The sequence below is a fragment of the Exophiala xenobiotica genome, assembly GCF_000835505.1.
Source record: "Exophiala xenobiotica strain CBS 118157 unplaced genomic scaffold supercont1.2, whole genome shotgun sequence".
Classification (NCBI taxonomy): Eukaryota; Fungi; Ascomycota; class Eurotiomycetes; order Chaetothyriales; family Herpotrichiellaceae; genus Exophiala; species Exophiala xenobiotica.
In genome coordinates, this window is record NW_013562493.1 from 4,291,646 (window position 1) to 4,305,362 (window position 13,717).

General features: G+C 50.5%; 5 protein-coding genes across 6 annotated transcripts; 2 read left to right on the forward strand and 3 right to left on the reverse strand.

The window, feature by feature from the left end:
- Nucleotides 1-2,581: 2,581 nt before the first annotated feature.
- Nucleotides 2,582-3,295, forward strand: PV05_03809 (uncharacterized protein; the record flags this gene model as incomplete). Its single annotated transcript, XM_013464485.1, has 2 exons — nt 2,582-2,821; nt 2,870-3,295. 2 exons carry the CDS (start codon nt 2,582-2,584, stop codon nt 3,293-3,295), a joined length of 666 nt encoding a protein of 221 aa, XP_013319939.1.
- A 4-nt stretch (nt 3,296-3,299) lies between these two features.
- On the reverse strand, nt 3,300-5,646 carry PV05_03810. 2 transcript variants are annotated; one of them, XM_013464486.1, is made up of 3 exons: nt 5,096-5,646; nt 3,837-4,992; nt 3,300-3,782 (listed from the first exon to the last, which is right to left on the reverse strand). In XM_013464486.1, exon 2 carries the CDS (start codon nt 4,897-4,899, stop codon nt 4,432-4,434), a length of 468 nt encoding a protein of 155 aa, XP_013319940.1. In that variant the 5' UTR covers nt 4,900-4,992; nt 5,096-5,646; the 3' UTR covers nt 3,300-3,782; nt 3,837-4,431. The 2 variants fall into 2 exon arrangements, with proteins under 2 accessions (XP_013319940.1, XP_013319941.1); XM_013464487.1 differs by having other exon boundaries at nt 3,837-5,646.
- Nucleotides 5,647-7,185: 1,539 nt separating this feature from the next.
- On the reverse strand, nt 7,186-9,019 carry PV05_03811 (uncharacterized protein). The gene has a single exon (XM_013464488.1). The coding sequence runs from the start codon at nt 8,696-8,698 to the stop codon at nt 7,676-7,678; it is 1,023 nt and encodes a 340-aa protein (XP_013319942.1). The 5' UTR covers nt 8,699-9,019; the 3' UTR covers nt 7,186-7,675.
- Nucleotides 9,020-9,642: 623 nt separating this feature from the next.
- PV05_03812 (uncharacterized protein) lies at nt 9,643-11,265 on the forward strand. The gene is made up of 6 exons (XM_013464489.1): nt 9,643-9,988; nt 10,084-10,104; nt 10,178-10,188; nt 10,285-10,445; nt 10,653-10,800; nt 10,852-11,265. The coding sequence occupies exons 1-6, from the start codon at nt 9,939-9,941 to the stop codon at nt 11,142-11,144; spliced, it is 684 nt and encodes a 227-aa protein (XP_013319943.1). The 5' UTR covers nt 9,643-9,938; the 3' UTR covers nt 11,145-11,265.
- PV05_03813 (uncharacterized protein) lies at nt 11,152-13,525 on the reverse strand. The gene is made up of 2 exons (XM_013464490.1): nt 13,223-13,525; nt 11,152-13,131 (listed from the first exon to the last, which is right to left on the reverse strand). Exons 1-2 carry the CDS (start codon nt 13,277-13,279, stop codon nt 11,314-11,316), a joined length of 1,875 nt encoding a protein of 624 aa, XP_013319944.1. The 5' UTR covers nt 13,280-13,525; the 3' UTR covers nt 11,152-11,313.
- Nucleotides 13,526-13,717: the final 192 nt, after the last annotated feature.

The following is a 13,717-nucleotide window of genomic DNA, read 5'->3' on the forward strand; positions in this document are numbered from 1 at the left end:
GTCGGTCATCATTACCGGTGCCTATGGATCAGATCTCGAGACCGTGTTTGATGGGTACAATCACATATTTCAAAAAATTACGACGTTGGCGCAGGAGCTCGTTAAAAACTGGAAAATAGCACCGCAACAGTATGGCTTGTTGTTCAGTTTCGACCTGGGAATCACTCCACCTATGTTCTTCGTCGCTTCTCGCTGTCGACATGCCCATATCCGCCGAAGAGCGCTTGCATTTATGCTACAATCGACCCATTATCGCGGAACCTGTTCGGACCGATATTCTGGCCTTTGCGCGGAGCGCATCATTGAGATCGAAGAGGAAGGTCTCGAGATGAATGCTGACTGTGTATGCGTCCCTGAGCATCAACGAATTCGGAAGGTATCTGCAGACGTTAACGAACAAGGCTCGATGATCGTGATGCGATATACTCGAGCGCCGTTCGACCAATATTCCGAAATTTATACAACATCCATTCCACTCCACTCAGATTTTGAATATCTTATATCTTGAATAATAGTTTCGATACAATGTTGCTTACACCATTTTTTTCTGAAAGGGGGGCTTTCAGATAATTGACTGGCGACCATTGTTCTTAACAGTCATTTTAGAAGCTACTCCGTGATATAGTACGTTAAGCTGAGACGTCCTCGGTATCTTATACGTCAAGGCAATATATAGATAATATTAGGTTTTAGAAGATATTTGTAAGTTTCATGTAACATTGTCGACCTATCACTTTGCTGCTATATAAATAAAATAATAGCTTTTCAAGGCTGGACTGATAAGCTACCATATACTTATCTCCATATCCAAGGATCAGAATCTCACTGCCAGTGCTCGTTCCTTCTGATATCCAGGACACATCGTACTGTCTTTTTGTTTCTTTTTTCAAGTGCAAGTATTTACGCCGGCGCAGTGACATCCATTTCCAACGGGCAGCCAACAGGAAGTTTAGCGACCTGGACGGAGGTACGAGCGGGCTTGGAAACGAAGTATTGGCCGAACACCTCGTTCACAGCGGCGAAGTCATGGAGGTTCTCAAAGTAGATCTTGTCAAACCGTCAGCCCCAAAGGTCATTGTGCAGGAGTACCCCACCAGGGTGTATTGGAAGAGAAAGAGTTTGAAGGAAAAGGGAAAGTCTACCGTAACCTTGACGACCTTCTCCAAGCTCGAACCAGCAGCCTCGAGGACAAGCTTGGTGTCTTGGCACATTCGATGGGCCTTCTCAGTGATGGTTCCAGGAACGACCTTTGCCTGGCTGCTGGTGGGACCTGGCCAGCAAGGAAGACGAAGCCTGCAGCTTTAATAGCTTGAGACTATGAAATGTCAGATCGGAAAGAGCCGCCAATGTTGTTATGGTGTCAAAGGTGATATGCTTACATAGGGGCCGATTGCTGGTTAGACATGCGTCAGCACGGTTCTTCGACCTCCAAATCCCATTCCTGTCAGAGAAGGTTTACATACGGTGAACACCCTTTTCGGTAAAGATGATCTCCATGTTCTTATTGGCCATCATTGTGTTATTTGTGTTAGGAGAGAGTTGGAGAGAGAGAGAGATGGTGTTTTTTTTCTGAAATTGAAAGAAGTAAAGACCGGCTATCATACGAATGTGCTACATCATTCAAGGGCAATAAGGTTGGTATATACCCGCCAACAACGACAACCTCAGTACCGATTGGCCTTTTCGGGCTCCTTGCTATCATACCAACCAAAACATTCAAAGATATCGCAGCCTTTGGTTGCTTAACTGAAGAGACGAGCTGACTGTGAAGATTGGCCCCCGGGTCCACGTGTGACAAACCTCAGACCTCTGTACTCCGTACATGAAGACCAACAGCAGACGTGGATCTCCAATGAGAGCTCGGGATTGTCACGCCCCAACCTATAACATATTGCCTTGTGGGAGATAAGAGGACACCAATTTCTCCAGGTTTGTCGTCGGAGTAAGGATCGTTAGTTCCCACTCCAAGGACCCTGTCTACAATAGGAGCTGCAGCTTTCAAAAGAGCTTTGGTACCCCCTCCCCACCTTGTCCCCCTCGGCGTTCTCGTGCCGTGGCTAGGTAACAGGCCTTCACCACCCAAGGAACGGACACTACAATGATGATTGGTTCCCATGTCCGAAATCCGACCAGGCGTATCAATGCTCCCCAAGTAATAGTAATCTTCCCCACTCGTAACTAGCCCGTTCAACCGTTAAGAACCACAAATACCAAAATACCGGGCTTCAACAACATCAAGTGGTGAATGTCTGATTGTGGGCTGATTCTTCTCCCCTTGGGTAATCCACGGCTTCCTGATTGACAACGGCCAAAAAAACCTTCCTGACAGGCTTTTTTGCTGATCTCATACCGTTTGAACGGTGAAGACCCAAAAAAGGACCGAGAGGCGCCCCGCGAGCTTAATGCCAGAGAGCTTTTTTCAAGTTATCCAGACTTTTGGACTTCTTGAACAGGTACTCTATCTTGTCCCTTTCTCTCTATCTAGATCTCATCTACGTCTTACCATCACGGCAACATACATCTACGTCCAAGAAGTCAGGACCATAACTTCAAATCCACTTATTTTTGCTCCTGCGCAACCATGACAAAGACGGTCGGCCTCATTGGGGGGTTTTCGTGGCAAACGATGGCCATCTACTACCAGGAAATCAACGAATACGTGAACTCCAAGTTGGGCGGCATCCATTCTGCAAATCTCCTCATCAGGTCCATCGACTACTCTGACCTTGCTTCCATGGTCAGCGCAAAGGACTTGGGTGGCATGACGGCGATGCTCTGCGCGTGCGGCCAACAACTAAAAGCGGCCAACGCACAAGCCTTGGTACTCTGCGCCAATGTCGCCCACAAGGCAGCTGACGAATTGGAAAAGTCCACCGGTCTGCCGGTGTTGCATATCTGTGACTTTACCGCCCGGCAGATTGTGGACAAGGGGCACAGAAGGGTTGGGCTCCTGGCCACCCGGGCGGTCATGGAAGAGGATTTCTACAAGGACCGACTCCGAGGCTTTGGGCTCGAGGTCTACGTTCCAGATGAGGACTTTAGATCCGACGCCGACCGGATGATATTCTGCGAAATGAGCAAGGAGCAGATTTCCCAAGGCGTCAAGACTACGTGGCACACAGCATATCAGGATCTCGTGCAAGATCACAATGTTGACTGCATAATCTTGGGATGTACTGAGCTGCGCCTCGTCTTTGGTCAGGAAGATCTGACAGCTCCAACTTTTGAGACCACGACGATACATGCAAGAGGCATTGCCGACTGGGCACTTGCTGAAAGCACTGTATTTACTTAGATCAGTTTATTCAATACGATTCAGTCAGAACGTTACTTAAATGTGTCACATCCAATTGGATCGCTTTCTACTCAGAGCAGCACCATATCCTCAAAGTCTGTCATGGCATCATCCACAAACAGTGAAACACAATCTCTTGGAACATAGAATCAGTCATGCGACATCTGTGCGGATTGACCTTTCCCCCCAATAGTTTGGTCCGTTTTCAGAGCTTTGCCTCGGTATGTCCTTTCTCCCATTCATCGCTCAACCTCACACCACGCTTACCACCTCTGGTCCCGTCATCTGCTCCATCGAACTTGATGGGGGGTCTCGACTCTCCACCTCCACAGCTTCTTGAGGTTGGGCTCAAGCTTTCCTTCAATGGCGTCAACAATCTTGTGTCCAATGATGGGCAGGGCCTTGAAACCGTGGCCGCTATCCCCTGTCACGAGGAACAGACTCTCGTATTTGGGGGTGATAATCAATCAAATAGTCACCGGTCGGTCTGCCGAAGTGTTAGTTGAACGTGTCAAGAGCCATTAAGGTCTCGAAAACTTACGTGTCACAGTACCAGCAAAGCTTGGTCTTTAAAAACTTCTTTTCTCTCCAGTGTGGAAACAGCTCAAGCAAGAAGTCTTTGCAGGCTGCTTCTGCTTCGGCCGGGACAGGTAAATCAGGTCTTGGAGTGCTGATAAGCGCGTGCTGGCCTTCAATAAAAAGTGGAGTGGGATTCTGATAGCCAAATCCATGTCGACCAAGTTTGAGCTCTCGACTCCGTGCTGGAACCATAAACATGCCTGTGCTGAAGTTGAAGTAGATCGGCATGTTGTCCAGTATCGCCTGCTCCTCTTCGGTCAACTTGAGATATGCGAGGACCTGACCTGTCGCCACCGCGCGACCTCTTGTATCGACCAAGGAAGGAGTCCAAGCACTCGCAGCAACAATAACTAGACCGGCGTTGACACGAGAGCCATTTTCAAGCTCGGCACCGATGCAGCGGGTCACGGTTGTTCCGGATTGCTGATCATGGTGGTAAAGAAGCCTGCGGACTGTTGAGCGGTGCTTGACCTTGACACGACCTCGACCTCCTTGTTCGAGTTTGTGATAGAGATATTTGACCACCCTCTCAGCATTCACCCAGCCACAACTTCGGTTCAGGTAGCCATAATCTCCGCTGGTACCTGGAAAAGGTCCCTCCTTCTTGAGCGCGTCTTTGTTGGGCAACTCTTTGATGTCATCGATGGTGAAGGTATATCTCCCACTCCGAGCAAGATCCTTGGAATTTTCAAGACTTTCTTCAAGATATCCCTCCACATGTGCAAGAGCGAGGCGTCATAGTATCGGCCCTCTCCACCCCAGGCGCTGGGACTCAAGTCTTTCCAGTATTTATGAGCCTCAGACACTAGTTTTGTATATTCCTTTTCGGCATAATCTGCCCGGAGCATGCGACTCGTATCCCATGACGCCGAAAAGCGATTGGGAAGCTCCGAGGCGGCGTCTAGGATCGTGATGTTGGCTTCGGCATAGCTGGGCCTTTGTAGAAGAGCGATGGCAGTGCTAAGTCCAAAGACACCACCCCCAATGATGAGAATATCTGAAGGGACCGATCGATGATTTGCCATATCTGAGGACAGCGACGGCCAACGAACTTCTCAAATGGTGGGAGATGACAAGGCTCTCAAAATGAAGGTGCAGCGATGGTGGGATCTGGTAATCTGACTCGGTGGTCACCCAGAGGTTGTAATAGGAAGAGGAGAGGAAGCTCGTGTATGTGAAGGAAGGTCCAAATTCGTTGTATTGGTGGGACAGAAATCTTACCGTTTATACGATTGCTTTCACAAGGCCAGCGGCTCGTGCGCTATGAATGCGGTGACTCTTTTTTGAGACCGGGTCGAAGCCGACTGATACTAACGCAACGCAATAGTAGTACTGATAGGACAGTAAAATTCTCATCAACTCACCGGATCAATCTAATGCAGGCCGTTCATAGCCGCCTCGAGCTCCCTCCCGGAAGGAATATTCGCGGGCCCCATACAGTCAAGCCACGAGAATGGCGGCTCTTCTGACGAGCATAGAGTTAAAAAGCCGAACCAGGAAGAGGAGCAAGGCACCTAGTGAGGGGCATCATTCTCTGACGCTCTGGCTTACATAACCATAGAGTTAGCCAGAACTACTCGTACAAGAATCATTTACATTATCGATATAGGGTGCGTCATTAGTCGAGACCGCATAAGACGAGTCTTTCAAATGTTAAAAGGTTCTGCAAGGGTTTTATCTTTGGCCAATTAAAAGTTGAGCGCCGTTTCCCACGGCTCCGATTAGATGAACGAGAAGCCCGCAGGACAGGTAACGTACCACTGCTATCCAAGGCTTTAGGAAATTGTGACCTACACCCACATCTATATATATTAACCGAGTTAGGCCTATGAAAAGGCTATCTAGTCTAGCCGACGACTTATATAGGTGTGTAAAACTAGACTATACCCAAAACAGTCTTGCACCACACGCCCTTAAGGAAATGTGGCACCTACACTAGCTGGCTTGTCACGGGGAAGGGTAGAGCAGCGTTAAGTCCCTACTACATACTTCGGCTCACCGCCATTTCGCAATAGCCCACGTAACGCCCACCACATCACACCATTCCTCCAACCCCCTAAATCTCGCCCTTCGATCCTTTCGTTTCAGATCTCGAACTCCTTCCCATTCTTCGTTACGCGATCAGTTCAGCGACACTCCCTTCTCGGCATCGCACCATTTTACTACGTACCGTTAATGGTTTTCGCACGTGGCATTTCCTCCATATCCGTTTCGCTTGTTCTTTCTGAGCGGGACATATCCTCCGTACTCCGGACAGTACGAGTACGAGATACTACTGGTATTTCTAGGCACGGTCAAGCATTCCCCACAGTACACGTACAGTACGTCCCAGTGGAAACTCCGTCCCAGTGGAAACTCCGTCCCTAGTTAGTACTCCGGACACGCCTCGCGAACGGAACGAACGTGCCGTCATGTACAGGTCGATTCAACGATTCAACAACCTGCCAAGATAGCCCTGCCCGCGAGGACTGTCCACCGAAGTGGCTCGTCGGGACTGTTTCAAGCTCAGTCTTGACTTACTATGTAGAAATCCTTCCTTGACGGGCCCCAGTCGATTGACTTGTTCCTGCTCGCATGTCTTGCCGGTTTTCACGTCTCCTTTGCCGTCCCTCGCAAGGGGCGCTTTTTGTACGGAGCACGATGTAGTATGATACGATGTGAGGTTTCTTGCACCATGTGCATTTCTCCAGTATTACTACCTATGGATTGGTTTGTCGTAGTGTCAGGGGGAAGGGGCCAGACTTGAACGTAATCGGCTACCACCATCACGCCCGACAAAAACTAACTTGCAAAAACATCCACATCTGACATGTGTGTGCATGTAACCTCGAAAGTTACTCGTCGAGTGCATTCGAATCATACCACAGAACAATCACAACAATCCTACCGACTTTCGGCCTTGATGGCCTTGGACATCTGCCAGCCCGGTGTCGGTGGTTCCGAATGACCGGCGGTAGCTGTCATTGTCACACCTCGAGTCAGACATACGTCAAGCTAGGTCCATGCCAGGTCAGGTCCACCACTAGTCCACCTCTCGTCCACCTCTCGTCCACGGAAAGTGCCTTGCCTTACGTGATCGATTCCTCCCATCCCCAGTGCTCCAGTGTCTCGCGTTTCCTGTACGCGTAATCATCACCCACGGGAAAGACTTTTGGGCTCGCAGACTTCCAGCCCTCCTCAAAACACGTACTCTGTAGGGAGTACTCCTTTCTAGGGTTCACGTGATGGCATGCTATCTCGCTTCGTCACGATGTGAAAGAAGGGGAGAACAAGACATAGCATCGAACACCAAGGAACAACGAAGTCTGAAATATTTCCAATGTTTTTCTCATTGTTAGCAACCACTTATAATAGTAATGCTATGCTATCTTAATACTATCACATTAAGCTCATCCTCGAATGCTCGATGATAAGCTATGCAACGAATATAGCTGCTGGTGTGCCATGCTATATCCAATCCAGTATCTTCTATGCTGGCACAAATAATCATGAGTCCAATCCCAATACCGATTTTTGGTGTCCCCATGCCCAAATGCAGCCTCCATTCCGTCGAAGTGCCGCCCAGTCTCATGCTGAAAGAGTGATCATGAGTTGTCGCTGTGTCAAAAATGTGTTATAGTTGTTGTTGTTGTCGTCGTATCCAGTCATTAATGTCGAAAATAATGTGTGTCGAAAAGAGCAAAGGAAGCCATTCGAGAATGTGCGGTGACTTTGCATATTAATCTCCCCCAAATGTCCATGTCCAGGTCCAGCGCGACAAAGTTGAATCGAAAGGCGAAGTCAAAATTGCGCTGGACTCGTTTAGAGCATGGCAGCGACCATGATGGCGGCTGCAGCACCGGCTATCTTGTAGCCACCAGTGGGCATGCTAGCGGCGGCGCCAGTGAAAGTGCTGACGACGGGAGCGACAGGCGTCGTCGAGGATGGGACGACGGTAGACATGGTGGAGCTGGTGGTGACTGGTGCTGCTGTAGTCACTGGAGTGGTAGTGACTGGTGCAGGAGTGGCGGATGAGGTCCATTCTTCCCAGGCGGTGCTGGAAGTCGCAACTGGAGCTGGAGCGACGGAAGATGTCCAGTCGTTCCAGACAGTGCTGGAAGTCGCAACTGGAGCTGGAGCGACAGATGAGCTGGTCCATTCTTCCCAGGCGGTGCTCGAAGTCTCAACCGGCGCTGGAGCAACGGTTGTGGTTGGAGCGACAGAGGAAGTCCAATCATTCCATTTGGACTCGGTAGTAGCTGGAGCTGGAGTGGGAGAGATCACGTTAGTTGTCGTCGTTGTGGTGGTCCAATCCAACCATTTGGTTTCTGAAGGGGTAGTGGTGGTTGTGGTTTTGGTGGTGATAGGAGTAGGGCTGATGATGGGGGTAGTGGTGGTGGTAGTAGTAGTCCACTCTAGCCACGCTGTCTCCGAGGGAGTCGTGGTAGTTTGGGGGATTGGGCTAACACTGGGGGTAGTGGTGGTTGTGGTGGTAGTCCATTCTAGCCACGCTGTCTCCGAGGGAGTCGTGGTAGTTTGGGGAATTGGGCTGACGCTGGGAGTGGTGGTGGTGGTTGTGGTCGTACTTGTCCAGTCTCCCCATACTTCATGTGAAGAAATGGGTGAAAGGATAGCAGAACTCGATATGGGTTGAGGGGTAGGAGTTGTTGTTTCTTCGCTAGAAGTCCACTGACCATTTCCTCCAGACCAGTCTCCCCAGCTGCCTCCAGTTTCACCACCCTGCTGGTAGCCGCCTCGTCCACCGGATCCTTGACCTTGGCCTCCCCATCCTCCAGGAGCTGCGACAGCAACTGTCGCAAGACCGAGAATAAGAGTTGACTTCATGTTGAGTGGTTGTTGGTATTAAGTTTACTTGCCGATTGTTGTAGAGATGGGCACGTTTACTGTTCTTGAACGAAGGACTCTGCTGTGTAGAGTAGTGAATGGATTGTGCAATGAAGGATGACAGAAAGGAAAAATGTCAACGCGGAGTGAGAGACGAGTTCAAATACCTGCGAGGGCGAGCGAGGCACGTCATGCAAGGCGGAATGGTTGACATGTGCGGCTGTGAAACTGGACCACAATTCGGTCTCGAGCCCTCGCTAGTGCTTGGTTCAGGGGTGGCAGGTAAGTCAATGAATTGAAAATTTCGCACGGTGACATGAATGGCAGGCGTTGATCTGCTGAGCGCTCAGGTATAGAATAGGGGGACGGACCAGGCTGGACTGGGCACGGTATAGAATTGTGGGCCTCGTCGGACAGAGAAGAAAAAGGCTGGTCGCAGGAACACGACCAGATTTGCTGCTGGACTGACCGGGAAAAGTTGGCTGGGGAACACTAGCGGAGCAGTTGTCGTGCATCATGAGCGAATGGGAGGCGGGTATCAAGGTGAAACGACGCCAGCCTCCGCCAAGGGTGTTTTGACAGCCCTAATCAGGACTCGGTTGGCAGCGCGATGCAGGGGATCCGAAAGGTTGATCCGGTCGACTCCTCTGAAGCTTGGGCCTGATGCGCCTCGATTGCGCCAGTAAGCCTGTCGCCAGGCTTGGTGGCTTGACCAAGATCCAGGAGGCTGGCCACGCTGGCAGGGAGCTTTGTTCGCTATTGTATCCAATAGGGTCTCCCAGCCACAGCCTCTGAAACCAAAGATCTTCTCCTGATCTTTGCGAGCAGATCGAAGCGTGATAGAACAATGAACGCTGGTTTGATGGCGCAAGAGATTGAAGGACTCAAGGGTCGAATCCTGCAATTGTTCCCTGCTTGCAAATACAATTGTGCTTTGTTGCATCTCCGCATCGGTTCGATGGCAGAGCATGACCAATCGAGCTCCGGGCCGGACGTTCATGCGGCGGGGCACAAAATGAGGAGGTCAAAACATCGATCCAGATGCCCGTGTCGACGCCGGATTTGCGAGCATATGCCGTCAGCTTTCATCATCTTGTGCTCGACTGCATCTTGGTAACAAGGCAGAGCAACGTGGTCAAGCTTTCAACTGCAGTTGACCTGTAAACCGTGCAGACTTGATTTTGCCCGACAAAGTGGTGCAAGCGGCACGGACACTTGCAGGAATCGGGGCGCCCCCACCATGACTTACGAATCTCAGGTGTCGTTCACCTTGGATACCATCTGCCCATGGTAAGACATTTGTCGACCTTGATCCTGGAAAAGTTGGCCGCATTTGAAATCCGGCAGACGTGTTGTTTGTAATTTGAGCTGATTGGTGCCGTCAGGACATATCTGGCGAAAAAAAGGTTTGCTGATGCCTGCAACACAACATATGCAAAAAAGTCGTTGAGCAGCTGACCCGCCTTTGCTGCATTACAGACTGGATGAAGGTCTGTACTTCCGGAGAAGATGATGTGTATCTATGCACCATCCTCGGCGGTCAATTTTGTCCGACCACCATAGCGCTGCCGGCTGACGCGTGACAGCACTTCGCCGATTCCGTCAAAGTGATGACGCCAAAAGTACAACCTTTGTGATAAAGTACTTCCCGTATCAGTTGTATCCAGAAGCCTCGAAAGAGGGGGAGGATAAATCCGAATGGTACAAGAAGTCGCGCTATGGCGATACTGAAGATAAATTGAAGATGGTAGGTGCTCTTGATTTACCCCGGTTTCGACGGTTTGATGGAAAGGGCTGAAGCACGTCACCTGTCCTGTCCACATGTAGAGGTTGCTTGATCTCGGGTGCTTGGAGTTGAGGTACGCAAACAGAGATTGGCAACGGTGGAAATTAATGCGCTTCGTATACTGACTCGGGCATCAACGCGCTGACTCTGCTCCCGGGATGACAATAGTATACCACGTTGATGACAGCCTACGGTGAAAGTGCAGGCATCAAGTTCAAATTTGGTGGGACCATCGCGAACACCTTGGATGCGCACCGAGTGATCCAGCATTTTCAGGAAGAAAAGGGTTCTGAGACTGCTGATAAGATCATCAATTGTAAGGCATTCCGGTGAATGTAGACCCGGACGATAGCTTACCTCTGTCAAGCGTTGTACTCTCAATTCTTCGAGAACGAGAGAAACCCTTCATCGCACGAGACACTGCTGAAGGCGACCTCTAATGCTGGAATTCCTGAAGATGAAGCGAAGGCGGTGATTGAAGACAAAAATGAAGGTCTTATGGACGTCACGGCCTTGATACGCGAACAGGCATCAAACGGAGTTGATAGCGTTCCGACCATTATCTTTGAAGGTAAGAGAAGAGATTTTACGCTGATTGGGGCCAAAGACGTGGAAGAGTATGAGAAGGTGTTGCATCAAGTCGCGAAGGAAAGCAAGTAGTAGTTGGGTGTGATATTTGAATAAGGTGTATTGATCCCTGAGTCTGGAATGTGGCCAACCTGTTCCTCCATCTGACTGGCAAACACCCCACGTTCTTTGTATGCATAGAATGATACTCGACAATCCTGGATTCTGTTTGATATTATTTCTGGACTTCGTTTGGGGACTTCTAGACGTCAAAGATCTCTCCAAAACCAACACCAGCACCGGCTCTCCTCGCATCAACCAGGTCTAACCTCCATCCAACCCATTGCTTCAATCCTCTCTTCACTTCTCGCACATGTTCAACCATCTTCCGTGCCTCCTCTTCTCTCTGCGCTCGTGCAAAAGCGCTCTCATCAAACGCATCGTCCTCAAATTCCTCCAGGAGAGAGTCATTCCTCGGCCGTGTCGCATGTCGTTGCTGTGTATCCGGCGACGTTGTACTCGCCCTGAATGCCGCAAGTCCCGAATTCAGCACCTGTGAGAAACCAGAATGCCTCGTCTGTGGCGGTAGACCACTAGCAAAGCTCCGCCGCCGACTCGCATTGCCTGAGCCAGACAAATCGACCTCATCAAACTCTTCCGCCTGGTCCATGGACGTTCTCGATCCTTCATCCCCTCGTGGCTGCATCTGTACCCTCTTGTCCCTCCACATTCCTCTTTGTAGTTCGAACACCTGCCCTTCCAACTCTCGAATCCGCCTCCCGAGCTTCTGCCTCTCTTCATCCTCAAGCTCATCCAGTCCCTCTCCTCCTCCATCGCCACTCATAACCCTTTTGTGCTTCTCTCTCAACCTTGCATTTTCACCCTCCGCCTTCTCAGCCTTTGCGCGCAAGCCAGGCACTTCTCTAGCAGCTGACTCCGCTGCAGCCAGCCTTGCCGAGCTCCTCGCCTCCGCCTCCCTATGCAGCTTGTTCATCGCTTCAATCTTTTTGTCCAGCTGCTCCGCCTTCTTCATGACCTCATCCCTCTGGGACACCGCCTCGCTCAACTCCCTTTCCAGCGCACGTATCTTGGTATCCTTACTCGTCCGTTCCGTCCCATCTAGCACCGCCTTCTCACTAGCCTTGCTCAGCGCCTTCTTTGTATCAGCCAATTCATTCTCAAACCCTTTCAACTTCCCTTCGGCGCTCGACAAACTTGCCTGCAACGCCGCAATCTGCTCCCCATGCGCCTCACATCCCTCGGTCTGGCTCGACAATTGTCCGCGTAACCGCGATATCTCAAGCTGCATATCCGCAATCGTTGAATCCTTGCTCTCGAGCTCCGCCTTCAACAAATCAACCTCGTCACCACTTCCATGTACACTGTCCCGCCGACCCGTCGCGCTGGCTCGCCTTCGCAGCGTCTCAATCTCAGCGCGTAGTCTGTTCACTTCGCTATCCGGTGCCCCGCTCGCTGATGCAGTCGCTAATTCCTCGGCATTCTGCTCCCTGACTTCTTCCAATTCCTCTTCCACCTTGCGCCATCTCCTCTCATGTTCCTCTGCCTCTTTGGCTAAGCGCTTATTCTCCTTTTCCAGCTCTTCAATCCTCGCCAGAGACGCGGGCGTTGCAGCCGGGCTCAAGGGGCCGCCGTCCCGGAAACTTGTGCTGCGGATCTTACTTTGCAGACTGACGCTGGGCTGCCGATTGGAGCGGCGCGGACCCCTCGTAGAAGATGAAGACTCTTGATCATTCGAAGGAGGAGGCGTAGTGTCCGGCGACTGAACATTCTCGATCTCCGTCTCTAACTGTGGTGAAGCCACGTCTGCGCTGCTGATCGCTTCGTTGAAGGCCTCTTCATCTGCATCGACATCTCCCGGTGTCTCATGTATGGCCTTCTCTTCCAAATCATCATCTTTAGTCTCCTTCCCTTCAGTGGTCTGCGTCTGCTCAGCTTCGCCGCCGTCTAGTTCTCCATCTTTGCGTGTGTCTTCTTTCTTTGATTTGTCTTTCGCGGATTTCTCGCCGCCGGCGGCGGAGCCTCCGGCTGCTTTCTGCTTCTTCTTCTGGAGTTGGGCAACCTATCAAATACCATAGCATATTAGCATCTAGTCAGTCTATAAGAAAACCGCCGTGACAGCCAAAGAGAGCATTGCAAGGTTGCGGACATACTCTTTTCTTTGCAGCCGCTAGTTTCTCGGCCTTCTCTTTGTCTTCCTTCTCGCCCATGCTTGAAAAGGATACGCTAGTGTTTGTAAAATGTTGGTTTTCAAGGCTGCGTCGAGGATGCTTATTTTATGATTTGCAGAGGAAATCGTATACCTCGCAATCAAAGGAGACGTGGTTTGTTACGCGACTCAAGCCGCCAATTGGGGTGCGTGTACTCCGCATGGGAGGACCTGTGCATACTCCGTAGAGACTTTGACATGTACACATCGAAACTCAAGGGCAAATCCGGAAAAGAATAGCACCGGCTGGGGACGAAAGAGATCTGTCATCGGCCATTTGCTTGATGAAAAGGCTACAACTTATTAATACGTATAGCACGTTTTCCCGGTCCATAAGCCATGTGCCTGTCCATACCCATACCGGATTCGCCAATCCAACACCACTACATCATAACTCCATAACCATAACAGGACGCATTCAGCGTGATCATATCCAGGC